General features: G+C 42.7%; 1 protein-coding gene across 1 annotated transcript in view; it reads right to left on the bottom strand.

Annotated features, from left to right (window-relative positions):
* GDPD4 (glycerophosphodiester phosphodiesterase domain containing 4) overlaps positions 1 to 16,401 on the bottom strand; it is a 371,535-nt gene that overhangs the window by 92,642 nt on the left and 262,492 nt on the right. The window contains exon 5 of the mRNA XM_078658510.1: positions 5,557 to 5,616. Coding sequence (XP_078514636.1) covers positions 5,557 to 5,616 — 60 coding nt within the window. The remainder of the gene's footprint in view (positions 1 to 5,556; positions 5,617 to 16,401) is intronic.

Raw genomic sequence — 16,401 nt, 5'->3', positions numbered from 1 at the left:
CGAGAAAAATGGTACCTCACTTGTGTGGGTAGGCCTAGTGCCCTCAACAGGAAACGAACCAAAATGCAACGTGGACACACCACAATTTCATTGTGAAAACTGACTTTTTTTTTTTTGCAAAGTGCCTAGCTGTTGCCTAGTGGGCTTTCTGCTGCACTGTGGGGGGAAAGGGGGTTGGAGGGGTTTGCCCCGATACGCCCCCAAGGGGGCAGAAAGACTGGGCAATTGGTTTGGGGGTGGGGACATTCATATGCCCATTCTTGAAAGCCCCACCCCCATGCATAAAAACAAGCCTGCGTAATCTCTGGTGCCTAGTGCCCTCTCTGACACCCCCTGGGGCGGCAGATCAGGGGCTACTGCCCCCATCTATCTCCGAGGGGGGGCAGAAAGACTGTGGCATTTCTTGGTGGGTGTTGGGGGCATTGGCATGCCCATTCTTGGCAGACCCACCACGAACTTTAGAAAAAAAAATCCCTGGTGCCTAGTGGGCTTTCTGCCCCCCTCCCGGGGGGCAGATAAGGGGCTACTGCCCTATCTGCCTCACGGGGGGGGGCAGAAAGACTATAGCATTTGGTTTTTTTGGGGTGGGGGCATTGGCATGCCCATTCTGGGCAGCCCCCTTCCCTACACATATATATAAAATGAAAAAAATCCCTGAGTCTTAGTGGGCGTTCTTCCCCTTCGGGGGCAGATCCGCGGCTATTACCCCAATCTGCCTCCTGGGTGGGGTTCAAAGTCTTGTGCCTTCTTTGAGGGTTAGGGTGGGGGCATTGGCATGCCCATTCTGAGCAGCCTCCAACCCTGGCATATAAAAATAAATCTCTGGCGCCTAGGGTGCTTTCTGCTAATGCCCCCATATGCCCCCCACTGGGGGTAGAAAGGCTGTCTGGCATAATTTTGTTGGGGGAGCATAGGCCCTGGCCCAAGGGGCCTGCTCCTCGCTCCCTGGTGGCTAGTGGATGGATCGCTGCTTGGGGATTGCCTTCCTGGGGCGATCCCCAAGCAGGGATCCACTAGGGAGGGGTACCATTTAAAAGAAAGATTCTCCCCTTTCCAACAATACCTCTCCCATGTTTTTCGGTGCTCGGGCTGAGATAGCCCCACAAGCACTGAAACTGTGAAACTGAAACTAAGTTTCAGTTTTGTTTTCATTGTAACGACGACAGCGCGCCATGTGCGCAATCGTCATTACAATGAAATCAGAAACCATGCTTTGGGAGGTTGGGGAAGCTCTTTAGTATCTCTCAAAGCAACAACAAAAAGGGAAATCTCACAGAAGAGTTCAGTCATGAGCACACTGGCACTTATGCTCATGATGGAACCATTCTGTCATGAGCATAAAAGGGGTTAACAAGACCATTTATTCAATTTTATGTACTAGTTTTTTGTTCGTTTTTTTTTTTAGTTTACACACTGGAACTAGACCCAAAGATAGCAGGTATCAGAGCGCTTTACACGAGCACCAGTTGTGTTACAGACGGACACATTCATTTTTGTTGGGCACGGGCAGATTAAGTGATTTGCCCAGAATCACAGGATGTTGGAGGTCGTTGTTGAGACTGGAACCCGGTTCCTCAGCTTCGAAGTCAACCGCTCTAGCTATAAGGCTTCTTCCTCTCCCCATTGATCGGACTAGTGTCCGATCAAGGTCCTACATCATGATGCAATCTTCAGGATATATAGAGTAGAGTATTAAAATGATAGTTCACATATAATCCAACCTCCATTTCGGGGTTGGAGCAGGACAGACCTTTTTCTTAAATGTTTACTTCTGGAAATGATCAGCTATAATATTAAACCAATTTCCTCTATAATAATTGTTTTCGTTGTCTCAACTTGTTTGCTTTAAGCAGAGCAAAAAAGAAAGCTCTTTAAAATATTAATATATTTTATCAGCCTCTCAGTATCACATGCATTTAGATTCCAATGTATTATTAATATGAAATAGTGGATTTATGAGACTCGTGGTACGACTGGAGCAGAAATCCAGTTGACGTTCTTCTGAAGGACGATTAGTCTGAAAAATCTGTAGAGAAATCACTAAAACTGGATAGCCACAAATTGTAAATACACAACAGAGAAATTGTATAATTGTAAATCCCTCCAGTGATAGCTGTGAAAGAAATTCTAAATGGTAAACAATATACTCACCAACAAAAGAATCTATTCTAATGGAAGTATGAGCAACAGATTAACCAAATTTGATTTGGATATTACTACAAATCACACCCTTAAGTAAGTGTCCTATTAAAGTATACCTTCTTAGGAGTAGATGGGACATGCAGCCTCTTTAAGTGTCACCACAGTGCAGGCTGGTGCTTGAAATGCTTCTTTTACAAATTTCTTTATTTTAATTACAAATGTTTGACATTTTATTTCATTTTATAAGGTTTACAGAGTCAAATATTGTTGTTTTGTCAGCACTGCCTATGATTTATATTTTGTCATAAAAGATATATTACCGGTTAGGCTTCTAAAACATAAAATATTATGATAACAAGTTAGAAATAATCGGGTAGAAGTAAAATATGGTGATCAACATACTCTGGTACATAAGTGTCATGTGCAGATCCATACATTGTGGAACCTACTCTTCTAGATGAAGAAAACATGGAATCCAAGGGAAGCAACAATCTAAAATTATGAAGCGAGGCAACTGAACCACTTGAGAGGATAACAAGAAATGCTATTAAAACTTCTATGACCCTCCATACATTTCTAACAAACACTGGCAATGCCGTTAGGCCTGGCATACGACTGAAAGGGTCTGATCAGTCACTGGTGAGATTAGGCACTCAATAACTCGCCACAGATGCTATCTGTGATTTATCCTTGCACTCAGGAATCCATTTATCTACCCACTCGTTTTGCATTCACCTAGCGACCCATCCAAAATAAGGATCACTGACATAATATCGACTACAAAAATATAGGTATTTAAAATATCGACTCCAAAATATCGACTTCAAAAATATCGAAGTTCTATCTACAAACAGGTAAGTACAAAAATATTGAATCAAAAATATAGTTTAAAAATATGTACTTTGTAAAAATATCGATTTTTTTACAATTAATGTAAAATTAAAAAATTATTAAAAATAAATAACTAAAATATACTTAAAAATAGTTAAATAACCTTAAAATTATTAAATAATTAATTTAAGTTATAAACAAAAAAATAATACAATTTTATTTGTTAAAACATATATATACATATTAACATAATATTATTAAAAAATATACAATATTATTACAGTAGCATAGCAAAAGTGTTAAAACTACTATTCCCACTCCAATGAGTGCAACAGTAGGGAAACTGTTGAATAGCGTAGCGGTAAAAATTACTATTCCGACTCCAAAGAGTTCAACAGTAGGGAAAGCGTTGGATAGCGTAGGGGTAAAAATTACTATTACCACTCCAGTGAGTGCAACAGCAGGGAAAGCGTTGGGTAGCGTAGGGGTAAAAATTACTATTTCCACTCCAGTGAGTGCAACAGTAGGGAAAGCGTTGGATAGCGTAGGGGTAAAAATTACTATTCCCACTCCAGTGGGTGCAACAGTAGGGAAAGCGTTGGATAGCATAGGGGTACAAATTACTATTCCCACTCCAGTGAGTGCAACAGTAGGGAAAGCGTTGGATAGCGTAGGGGTAAAAATTACTATTCCCACTCCAAAGAGTGCAACAGTAGGGAAAGCGTTGGATAGCGTACGGGTAAAAATTACTATTCCCACTCCAGTGGGTGCAACAGTAGGGAAAGCGTTGGATAGCGTAGGGGTAAAAATTACTAATCCCACTCCAAAGAGTGCAACAGTAGGGAAAGCGTTGGATAGCGTAGGGGTTAAAATTACTATTCCCACTCCAAAGAGTGCAACAGTAGGGAAAGCGTTGAATAGCGTAGGGGTAAAAATTACTATTCCCACTCCAGTGAGTGCAACAGTAGGGAAAGCGTTGGAGAGCGTAGGGGTAAAAATTACTATTCCAACTCCAAAGAGTGCAACAGTAGGGAAAGTAAATACTTCATATATTATTTAAAAAAATATAAATTAATATCTATGAAAAAATATTTAAAAGTAATTACCAATTTAATATAATATAATAATTAATCAATTAAAATTACAAATTAAAATTAATTATTACAATTAGTTACCTATTACTACAAATTAATTACAAATTAACAATTAATTAAGTAACAATTAATGATTAATTAACAATTAATTCAAATTAGATACAATTAAATAAATTGAATTATTTAATTAATTATGAATAAATTACTTCCCACCCTATTCCCCTATAAACCCACAACCCGCTACAAAAAATAAATTAGTAAAATTAACATAATTAGCAATTAATCAATTACATACAATTAATTGGCAATGAAAATTTAATTAATTACCAATAGAAAATAATTAAAAATTAATTCTAAATGAATACCAATAAATAATTTTACATATTTAATTAATTATAAATTACTTCCCACCCAATTCCCCTATAAACCCACAACCCGCTACAGAAAATAAATTAGTAAAATTAACATAATTAGCAATTAATCAATTAATTAAAATTAATTGCCAATTTAAATGTAATTAATTACCAACTATAAATTAATTAACAATTAATTAAAAATGAATACCAATAAATAAATGTACATATTTAATTATAATTAAATTACTTTCCACCCTATTCGCCTATAAATCCACAACCCGCTACAGAATTAAATTACGCAAAAATTTAAAAAAAAGAAAATTCATTAATTAAAATAAATTATAACAAATACACACTTTTCACACATATAATAACATAAAAAACACTATAAAAAATTCGATATTATTAAAAATTCGATAATTTTAATAACCTATATTATATTCTTCGATATTTTAACTTTCTATATTTTTAACTTTCGATATTACATTACTTACCTTAAAAACGATATTTTTGATGTCTATATTCTGTCCATTCGATATTTTGTCCATTCTATATTTTAAACTCGATATTATGTCCATTCGATATTTTTTACTCGATATTTTGACTGTTTACCCCAAAATAAAACACAGATAAAACCTCAACAAGTACATGGAAGGAAAATTAAAAGAAGAGAAGAAAAAAGAAAAATGACGGTGCCCAAACATCTCACTGTCAGGCATGATTCCTCACACTGTGCTCTCCTCCCCTTGAGTGCTACTCCCTTCCACCTTCTGCTCCTCCCTCCCCTCTCTTACTCACTACTATACCTCTCGTGTCCTACTTGCTATCACACACCAAAGGTTTTCTAGCTGCTTAACACAATCACACTCGCCAGGGAGATGCAAGCATTTTAGGAAATAGCATTCCTTTCAGAAGCCTGTCCCCTCAATCCCTCTCACTCTGCTGTCTTCTCAGTCTTTGTACTTTCAGGCAACTCTAGAGAGTCATGTATAGCTAAAATTACAAGTGCTGCAATACAACATAAAGTGCAAACCTAGGCAGTATACTAGGCAGATACCAGGCGCAGTTGGTTGTCACCACTCGGTGCAGCCCCAAAAAGCCCAGTGCACATGAATAGAAACAAAAGGGCTTACCTTGTGACTCCAGTGTAAATACAATCGCTGGCCTTCTGAAAGCAGACATACTGCAAGAATCTACAAGACAATGTGAGACAGACGGTTTAGAAACCACAGTCACGTGAAAGCATCTGTCCTGTGAGGATGTGCAGTGAAAACATTACAGTCTGCATTCCTTCCATCCACTCTGTACAACATCCTTCAATTGCTGCACAATTCCCTTTGCATTGTAAGTACTCAATGTTCCGCCAAGAAAGGTGGAATATAATCACAAATTTCATTGTCTTGAATCAGGAGGTACACATAAAGCCAATCCAGAGATATCACGTGTGCCTTCCGACAGCTTGCCCCCTCTGGATGGTCCTACACTTCTGCATTGTCTTGCTGATGTAGATTGGGGGGCACAGTGTACATCTGCCTCCTTTACCCATGTACGATGGGGTTACCTAGCTGACAATCCACCTTTACATTGGATTTACTGTTCAACAGGATGGATGCAGGAGCACCGCACCGTGTCTCTAGGGTCATTCCGTCTGCACAGGGTTCAGAGATACATTGGTCTTGTTTACTGATTGGGTGTACACTTTACCAGGGCTTTTAATTGCTGCGTATCTGCACAACATGTGTATGCATATGATGTATTATGCAGAATGTCTCATGTGATGCGTACATGCCATCAAACACGATTCAGGGGGGGTGGGGCGGTAAAATGGTTTTCATTTTGCTGTCTCCCGCCTAAAATTGTCTTTGATTCAATCAAAGTCAATAAGGAAAATGCACTCGCCTGATTTCTTTCTGAATCTCCCACTTTCCTGTTCCACAATGTTGGCGTGAATGATGATGTCATAGCTGGAATGTTCGAGCCACTCCTTAGGTAAGGGGGAATGATGGCCCTTGAGAGTTGGAAGCCAGTGCAAAAGCAATTTGGTATAAGGAGCAGGAGGGAGAGGGTGGCTTGCTTTCACTGGCCTCAAAACTACATATGCACAGGTAGCCCTTCAATAGCGCTTAACTTACAGCACTACTCGGGTCTCTCTGGCATCTTGGGGGCATCGCAGGTTCCTGGGGCAATAAACAGTGCTATAGTGAACAATACTTAATCCCTAACTTTGAGTGATGCAGGTTCAGAGATGAACTATGAGGTCATTAGGGACGTGGTGAACCAAAAGGAGTCCATAGTTAATCATCACCCAAGTAACTGAGCCTCTTTTCCTTATGTGCCAGATGACACAGGACTGAAAGAAAGTGAAAAATTATTGAACTTTGTGGGAACGTATGGAGAGTTGCCAGAGAGGGAGAAGATTGCAAAAAACACAGTTGATGGATAGAATGTAGAACAATGTCATACATTCACCCCAGTACAAGGATCTGGGCCTAAATCCATCGTTTTTTTGCACTCCACACCACCCTGGGTTAGACACTGGCTATATGCAAATCAGCTCTGACCCTGTGCCTCATGGGAACAGTCCAGTCCGAACTACCAAGTCATGTCTTTCCCAGACCGGAATCAAGCATCCAAGGACCGGTTTCTGGCTATCAGCCTTCATCAGCCTGGATAGCTTGACTCCAGTGGTGTGGAGAGCCTGGGACTCACGTCTGAGCATACCCAGCCCACTCGGGGTGAAAATTGCAAAAAACACAGTTGATGGACAGAATGTAGAACAATGTCATACATTCACCCCAGTACAAAGATCTGGGCCTAAATCCATCGTTTTTTTGCACTCCACACCACCCTGGGTTAGACACTGGCTATATGCAAATCAGCTCTGACCCTGTGCCTCATGGGAACAGTCCAGTCCGAACTACCAAGCCATGTCTTTCCCAGACCGGAATCAAGCATCCAAGGACCGGTTTCTGGCTGAGCCTCCAAAGAAAATCTATAGAAGTTCAGAAATGTAAACTAGAGATAAGATGATTTATTGAATAGAACACTGTAGTGAGACATTAGGGCATTTACAATGCATAACAAAGATTCCAAGAAGTTATCTTTATGAGAACCAGCTGTGATAATAACAGTTACAATGCACAACGAATGTGATTAATTTCAAGAAGTTATCTATATGACAACCAGCTATTATAATCTTTTAAAATAAGTAATAAGAGTGTCAAGGACTTCATGTAAAAATATACCGCATGAACTTTATTAAAATAATCTGATCCAACCAAGCCATTTCTCTATGTGGTATACAGTCACCTGCTTCAAGATAAAGGAAAATATTTGAATACGTTATGCCCACAACAGGAGCGGACAGCTTCTAGCTTTTTCCTCCTAAATTAATTTCAAATGAGATCACATTTGTATTTATTTTATATTCAAATGTTGTTATCATTCTTTTACAGCTTTATATGAGAGATGAAGAATTCACTGGCTCCTCCCTCAGTGGTTCACTTTATTTTTTGCTGTGTAGAACTGTTTGCTAACATTATGTGAATATGTTTTCCAGTGATGATCATGAACATCAGAACCTTTGCACACAGGAGGTAGTTGTGTATGTTGGTGTGAATGCTGGTTGCAAGTTGGACAATGGATTCTACCCACAGACTACAAGCACAGCCCACCCCTCTCTCAGTTTTCCTCTCGCGTTCTTTTGTTTTGAGGACCAGTTTAGCTGTAGTACACAAGGATTTTCAGCACAGCGGGCTTCTGAGGTTGTAGCTGGCTACATGCACGTAGGCAATGACAACACAGTCCCTTCTGAGCAGGGAAAATTCTGCCCCAACCTTGGTTGGAATTTTGAACTGGCTACTGCCCAACTACCTCAACTTGGAAATATAAGTAAGGCTTCCTATTTTCCGTTTTTACTGATTTTTACAGATAAATACAGACAGAAACCATTTATTTTCTTGCCTGTATTTTTAGGTCGAGCAGACGGAGTGTCTGCTCGACAACTATTGTTGCCCATTAATGGGAATGTGGACACCGATGTGGACGAGCGTTTCCTTCGCGGTTTTCACCGCGGGAGCGCGCGTCTCACCCGCGCATGCGCAGAGTAACTCAGCCATTTTTTATTTTTTTTCCCCCAGCCCCGAACCGAATCAGGTATCAGAGCGCTTTACATATAGGCAGCCCCCACCCCCCACCCCTCTGCATGCGCACACACAGGCGAGCGCATGCACACGCAGGCACACACATACAGGCACACGGCAGACACTCACTCACACACACCCCCCTCCCCCACAGTCACACACACGCACTCCAGACACATACACACACGCACGCACACACACATACACAGCCCGCCCCCCCCCGCACTCGCGCGCGCGCACACATGCCCCCCCCCAGCAACCCACTCACCGGCTTCATTCCTGCGGCGGCTCTCCTCAGCTGCAGGGCCCGGCAGCAGGACTCTTCTCTCCGTCGGCACCCGCAGGGTAGGCTCCTGCCAGCTCCGGTGCTTGAAACGCGGCTCCGGCTCCTGCCAGCTCCGGTGCTTGAAACGCGGCTCCCATCGCGGCTCTTCCGTTGGAGGCGGGGTAGGCTCCCGCCCTCCTACTTCCTGTTTCCTGTTGTCGCGCCGGCCTGCCTGACTTCCTGGTCGCAGGCCGGCACAGTGACGGCGGTGATTTGCGGTACTAATTAATTTATTAATGGATGTGTTCTGCTCTATGTTCTGACGACTGTTCTTTTTACCTTGTTACAATACCCGTGCATTATAAAGCAATGTGCTTTTAACAGGCAGTGCTGTGTTGTGGTAGTGCAGGTTCCAACTCGCTTACCCCCTCTTATCCTCGCTTCTCCCTAACTCGACCCCTTCATCCTACTTTTTGACCTTCCTTTATCAGTTGCCCTTTTAAGCCCTTTCCTCATGCTTCCTTTGTAAATTTACAGCTTTTATATTCTCCGCTTTCATACCCAACTCTCTCTCCCTTCGCATTAGTCCTTTTGCCATGGCTCTTAATTTTCTCAAAAGGTTTTGATTACTTGGTTCGCCCTGTGTTTGAACAAGAGGAGAATGGGGCCTTCTGCTTTGTTTTTTTTAATGATAATTTGGCCAGCCGTCCTATTTTCTGCGGTACTTTGCCCACTACTCATAATGAGTTGCTGCACAACGCCAGATGTCCCTCTTTTTGCCACTTGCAGGCCAAGCAAGAGGTGGACTGGAGCTACTAGTGGGGGACACCTTGAGCATCCTGTGAGGCGCTTGTCTGCCCCGCTGGGAGGGTGGACCACAGCACACGAGGCGGCCTATAATGCCACGTCCCGCTTTAAGGATGAAAATGCGAAATGTGGCCACCTGCCTTTAAATATGGGAATAAAACCATGTTGAGAATCTGCCTTTGGAGTTTTGCCTTGCATTAGGCTTGTTTAAAATGATCACGTGTTGGCAGGTTAGTGAAGCGAGACAAAGATTATGATTTGCTCAATGACAGTCTAATAAAATAGGAGGCAGAGAATCAACTTTTAGATAGATTCTAAATATTTACTATCTTATCAAAAAAATAGAGCCAGTTAATAAGATCAAAGGAGATTGCCCAAGAGCACCCGTCGGCAAGTGGGGCATAGCCCCATCCCACCCCCTCTCCTCCCAGCTATCCATCAAGCATTATTTATTGTTTTTGTATGTTAAGTGAAAATGGAGAGATGGCCTCTCTATTTGATAGAGAAAACCATAAGACTGGTGCAGTACACTACAAAACGTCTCAACAACTGGCAATCGTTTGCCTGCTTTTCTGTCCATTGTTTTTCGTCCACTATGCCTGTCCAGAAAGACCAGATATATGCAAATCAGCCTTGGACCTGCTCCAATAGGAAAAGTCCAGCATGAACTTTCAAGCCCCCTCTTAACCGAAACACATGCAACCTATGAACTTTTTTGGCCTACTCAAGCCTCATCAGTGAGGTATAGCTTGAGCCTTATGGCGCAGTGAGCAGAGGATCCATATGTGGTTATACACTTTTATCTTAGGGCTTTGCACTGAGGAAAACACAAAGATGATGGGTGAAATGCTTGTCTAAACTATCAGCCGCTGTAATTGCATGGGGCTGCAGTGCAGTTAACGTTTTTTCACCCACTGTCACGCCAGACAGACATGGTTTATGCAAATCCGCCATCATCCTGTTACAGTGGGAGCAGTCCAACCTGAATGGCCAAGCTAGGTTCCCTCTTAATGGGAACAAACGCAACTACAGTCTAGTCCTGTCTGGGAGTTCTAACTTGAGCCCTGTGGTACACTGAGCAAGGAACCCACATCTGGGCATACCAATTGCACATTACTAATGAAGCCTATGTAGGCCGACATCAGTCTGAGTTTGGTCATGTTTCTATTCAGAGAGGACATAGGCTGGCAGTTCGCGCTAGACTGATTATTTTGAAGCAACACCAAGGTTGATTTGCATATAACAGGAGTGGATAATGGTAAAAAAAATTGACTGGAATGCGGCCCAAGTAGTTGTCAGTGGCTGAAACTTTGCAAACATTCTACCCATCATCTTTGTGTTTTACTCCATTTGGTAGCCATGTGTTTTCCAGCAGGTGAATACTATCTGTGGACTGCCCTGAGCTCATTGCCCCTTCCTATCAGCGCTCTGCTCATGTGATCTTTGAGCCTGTATGATAGACCTGTGCCTCTAGGCCCAGGTAAAATCTAAATTATGGCAATGTAATTGGCATAATATAGGGCATTTCTCACGCATGTTACACAAACCCCCCGAAATAACTCCTATAATGCAGGAATAACGAGTATGACAAGAATATGAGCGGATGCCCGTTTGTGGGACTATTTTTTTGGGGAAGACCTGCTTACTTGTCCTCAAAATAAATACAAGGACGTATTTTGTTCTAAAATATAGCGCGAAGTGCTAGATTTGCTTTACCTAATTTAGCCCAGGTTTTGTGTAAATACCAACGTGTGTGAGGTCGCATGCTGGAAAGGGCAGAGGAGGAGGTGTGTGTTTTGTCTAGTTGGAGTGCAGCGATCTCACGTCTGTTCTGCAGAAGCTGCCTGCTTGGTGCCAACTTAAGAGCCAGTGCCGTTTCAGAAGAATTCATTATTGGCTTCGTGCACTGAGAAGCTAATTTGAGTCTTCAAATGGTGGCGGAGCGCCTGGAGGCGGTAGCGTGTGTGCCTCTTGACCCTGCGAGGCCCTCAGTGGAGGGCTGCCTGCTCCTCACGCGCTGCCTATCCTGGGGCCTTGCGGTAGTGCTGGCGGATTAGGCACGCTCACTGTCTCTGCCGTCCCTTCCCGATCATTCTGTAGACGACTTCCCTCTGAGCCAGCTGTGGCAATTATGCGTCTCGGCACGCCAGTAGAAGCTTCTGGAACACGGGAGGCAGCCATCATTTAACCTGGCTTGCTTTGCCTGTGCCCAGAGTCTTAGCCAGGAACACCTCGTGGAATTTTAAAGCAGTAGTCGCCCAAATGAAAACTAGTTGCTCTTTTAATTTTCTAGTAATACAGTTCCCTTCATTCTGCAGCTATCCACTTTATTAAAATGTGACGAAAAAGTTCCAGCAAAGGTATTGAAGACAATATATTACTAGTATCACCACTAGGTAGTTAAAGTTGTCAGCTTTTCCATAGGAAAAACTTTTTGTGTGTGTTGCTAATAACTTAAGCACCGTTTGACGAGTCTTAACAGAACTTAGTAAGTTGGGACGGGTTTTAGTACCCAGGAAGTAATGGCGCTCAAGCAGAGTAAACGTAATGAGTGTAATATGTTTAAAGAAATCAGAATGGTGCTAACAGGAAGGGGAAACCCTCAAAACCCCTCAATCTGTATGGGGAACCATACAACAATTGAACAGAACACCTGTGCACACATTTAGGCAATAAATAATCCAATAGATAAGTATTAGGAGCAAAATAGGACAGTCCTACAAAGGAATCTTAGTTCATAAACTTGTCTTTAATCGTACATCCAGTACAGTTTACACACAGCCAGCCGACATGTTTCATTGTAGAACAAGGTATTCTACAACTCTTCAGGGCTATATGGCTGGATCCAAAATTGGACTACCCACATCCGGTGATACTTCCAACCCAGCAGGGTAGTGAGACAATTGGATGAGGATAAAAGGATAAAATAGCTGTAAGCCAATAGTAGGCTGGAATCAGAGAAGACGCCGATAATAAGCAGATCAGTGAAGGATAATGATGCAAATTAAACGTGTAATGCAGATTTATAGTAAATGGCGGACCGGTTCAATCCCGGCGAGGCACGAGTGTGTGTCCTCTACGTTCGCGCTCCGAGTACGGCGTCTGCAGCAACAATCATGGTCCAGATACTGAAGACAATATATTACTAGTATCACCACTAGGTAGTTAAAGTTGTCAGATTTTCCATAGGAAAAACGTTTTTTTGTGTGTTGCTAATAACTTAAGCACAGTTTGACGAGTCTTAACAGAACTTATCCAAGTGGGTCTACTTTTTTCACTTGTTTGTGCATGGAAAGTTTCGCGGTGATCAGTCAAGCAGGGGCTGAGAAAAAAGGGGGGTCCCAAAACGCAACATCTCCAGGCAATTCCCATAGACTTCTTTAAGGTGGACTACAGCAAAATCTGCTGAACGAAATTACACCGTTTGGCGAGAAGCTAGATCTTGCTCTGCAGATTGTGGTGTTTGTGATTTGGTGTGAATTCGGTCAATTGTCTTTGAGAAATGAAGGTTAAAAAATTGGGTTAAAAAATTGGGTATCTTAACGGTTGGGTCCAATTTAAAAATAGAGAGCTGGGGGCGTGGCTAAGCGCCCGAGACGGATGGACGCACCGGGGTGAGGCTCCGTCTACGCCGGGGATTTCTGGCGGTTCCAGCCTTCCTTCACCACAATGCTCCGCAGCGAACGACCACGGAACGCTCCGGGCACTTCCAGCAATTCATGGTGAAACCGAGCTCCTTGTCCCTGCCCGGCAACTTCAGTTTTACTTCGGTCGCGGCTCTGCTACCGCCGCGACCGCCATTTTGATGCTTCAGGCGGCGCTCGTCTGAGGAGCGCGCCTGTTACGCATCTCGCCTGCAGCAACGAGCGCACCTCATGGACATGGCATAAAACTGCAGGAAACGATGGCAATTTGCAACAATTTCCAAAGGTGACTTTATTTTACTTCTGCAATTGTATTTTTCCTTTTTTATTCGGACTAAAGCTCTCTCCTCAACTTTGGCGGCCATTTTGGGCTTTCTACTAACTCAGCTGGTCTACTACCTCTTATATTCACCTGGTATTGCTAGGCTTGCGCACGCTTGTTTCTTATTTCTAGCTGGCTTGTCTTGGACTTCACATGATCTCCTTCTGTAGCTGACTCTGCTGGTTTTTCCTCATACCTGTAGTGTTCCTCTGCTTTATACATTACTGGGGATTACCCTTAACTGATACTTCCATGGCGGAGGGTCCTGGCAAAACCTCTAAACGCAACTTTGTTAAGAACTCGAAGCTGTTTACTGCGTTGGCTCAATTAGAAGCCACTGCAGGCTCCTCCAGTTGCGAATCATCTCTCACCATGGACGCTCTTCCTCAGCCAGGTGCGAAAATCACTCCTAAGAGATTGAAACACAACCCTCCGTCTCCCCCAAAGTCACCGTCAACCATTTCCATGGAGCTTCTCCTTGAGGAAATACGAGCACTGCGCCCCTTTATGGAAGAGACAAATTTAAAGCTGCAAACTCTCACTGATAACTGGTCCTTAATGGACACCAGGGTCTCCAAAGTGGAAAAGACTGTGTCATCTCTCCAGGAAGCCGCTACCAAGATGGTCCATATGGATATGCGTATTTCGGCCCTCCAGAAACAGGTGGAGGACCTTGAAAATAGGAATAGGCGCAATAACCTACGTCTTTACGGCCTGAAGGAAGGTTGCGAGGGGAATGATGCCATCGCCTTTTTCAAGTCCTTCTTACCCAAGCTTCTGCATCTTCCTGAAGGCACCTCTCTTAACATACAACGCGCACATAGGCTTGGTAGGCCTCCTTCCAGTACTTCTCCTGCGACGAAGCCAAGAGGTGTAATAATGTACTTTCTCGAATACACTGATCTGCTGAAGGTTCTTTTCGCGGCTAAAGCAATACCTCATCTGAAATGGTCGGATTCCACCTTGTTTATTGCCCAGGATTACGCCAAAGCTACTGTCTCCCGACGCAAAGCATTTCTTGACATGAGAGCAGAATTGCGTGCCATTGGAGCCAAGTATGGACTTTTTCACCCTTGTTTATTCAAAGTCACTCATAACAACAAGACCATGACTTTTGAAGATCCTCTTCGGCTCCGCAGTTTCCTGAATTCCTGTGGTCCAGCTGACATGGAATTCTCTGGCCCCTCTTCTTCATTTCCACCTTCACTTTGTTGCTAATATTTCCTGATTTTCCTGATATTTACGATATTCTGTTGCTCATGTGACGCTGTGTTCTTTTTTTCCACAGGTTCTTCAGCTAATGCATAACTTACCTGTTCTCCGCCCATGCTGGCTTATTCTTGTTCTCCAAATGTTTAATCTTACGTTTTCTCCTGTTACTTAGTCGTTTGCATGTTCTAATCTCGTTGTTTTTCTTTTCTCTCACAGATCATTTCCCTGTGTTCCGTCATATCTCTCCGGTGGGACGTCCCGTGACCCCGTCTGCTTGTCCTCCGTTGGTTGGCCTTTCCTCCCTCCTCTCATCTCCGCTTCTCCCCTTCTGTTTCCTGCCCCTTGAACACGCCCACCCCTCATCATTTTTTGTAAGTACTACCCCGTGTTCTCCTTTTCTATTGCTACCATGGTCCCTACTTTTCCGTTAGTTCTTGTCTTGATTGTTTCCTTGTTATTACTGGTTCTTATGAGATCACTCTCTTTTAGACCGCTCCCGATCTGTCTTTTTTTATTTTTACTACCAGTTTCTTCTATTGTCAATCAACTGTTTTTTATCCCTCCCATTCCTTTTCTATTTTCCTTTATCACTTTACTTCGAGCACCATTTCTATCTCCTTCGTATCCCTTTTTGGGTCCTCTCTTCACAGTATCTTTCACCTCCCTTCTTTCGACTTCTTTCTTTACAGTTTTTTCTCTCGCCCATTTTCCTATCACTTTCCCAATGCGATTTTTTTCTCTTCTCATAGAATTTTTCTGCTTCTTGCTATTCCCTATTAGTGTTTCTCTGCCTATTTTCTTCCTTGCACTTTCCTATTTTTATTCCTTTTCTAGTTTTTCCCCTCTCGACTTCTATGAGGCTTGTTTCCACTTCTGTTCTACCTTCTCCCTCTTTATTTGTTCTTGATGTCAGTACGCATTGTTTCTTGGAACGTTAAAGGTTTAAATTCGCCCATAAAGAGGCAAAAGATACTTTCTCATTTAGCTAAATTTAATGTTGACATTGCCTTTTTACAGGAAACCCATCTATCTGATAGTGAGGCTGCTAAGCTCCAAAGAGGTTGGGTGGGCAAGGTTTTTTCTGCCCCTGGTGATGGCAAAAGAAATGGTGTTGTTTTATTAATACGGAAATCTTTTACTCATTCAGTGTTGCACTCTGACTTTGACCCTGAAGGCAGATGGTTATTTGTCAAACTTTCTTCTAAAGGTGTCCCTTTTTCCTTGCTCAATGTCTATGCCCCTGCAGGTGGAAGTCCCAGTTTCTGGAGTGCATTTGCCTCTCGTATCACTGATTGTATTGATGATAATTTCATTTTAGCAGGTGACTGTAACCTACCATTGGATCCCTTTTAAGATAGACGTTCCAAATCTCTGTTTGTTCCTAATAAATCCCATAAGCTTTTTACTCACGCCATCTCCCAACACAAATTAATTGATGCCTGGTGACTTTGTCACCCAACCGACAAAGAATTCACGTTCTATTCTCCGGTCCATCATTCTCAATCCCGCATTGACTATATCTTCTTCTCCCACCATCTCTCCCAATCCCTCACCCAAGCGGAGATTGGTCCCATTGTATTCTCCGA

The sequence above is a fragment of the Lissotriton helveticus genome, chromosome 8, assembly GCF_964261635.1.
Source record: "Lissotriton helveticus chromosome 8, aLisHel1.1, whole genome shotgun sequence".
NCBI lineage: Eukaryota > Metazoa > Chordata > Amphibia > Caudata > Salamandridae > Lissotriton > Lissotriton helveticus.
The sequence above is the reverse complement of the archived record's forward strand: the minus strand, read 5'-3'. Positions and strand labels throughout refer to the sequence as shown.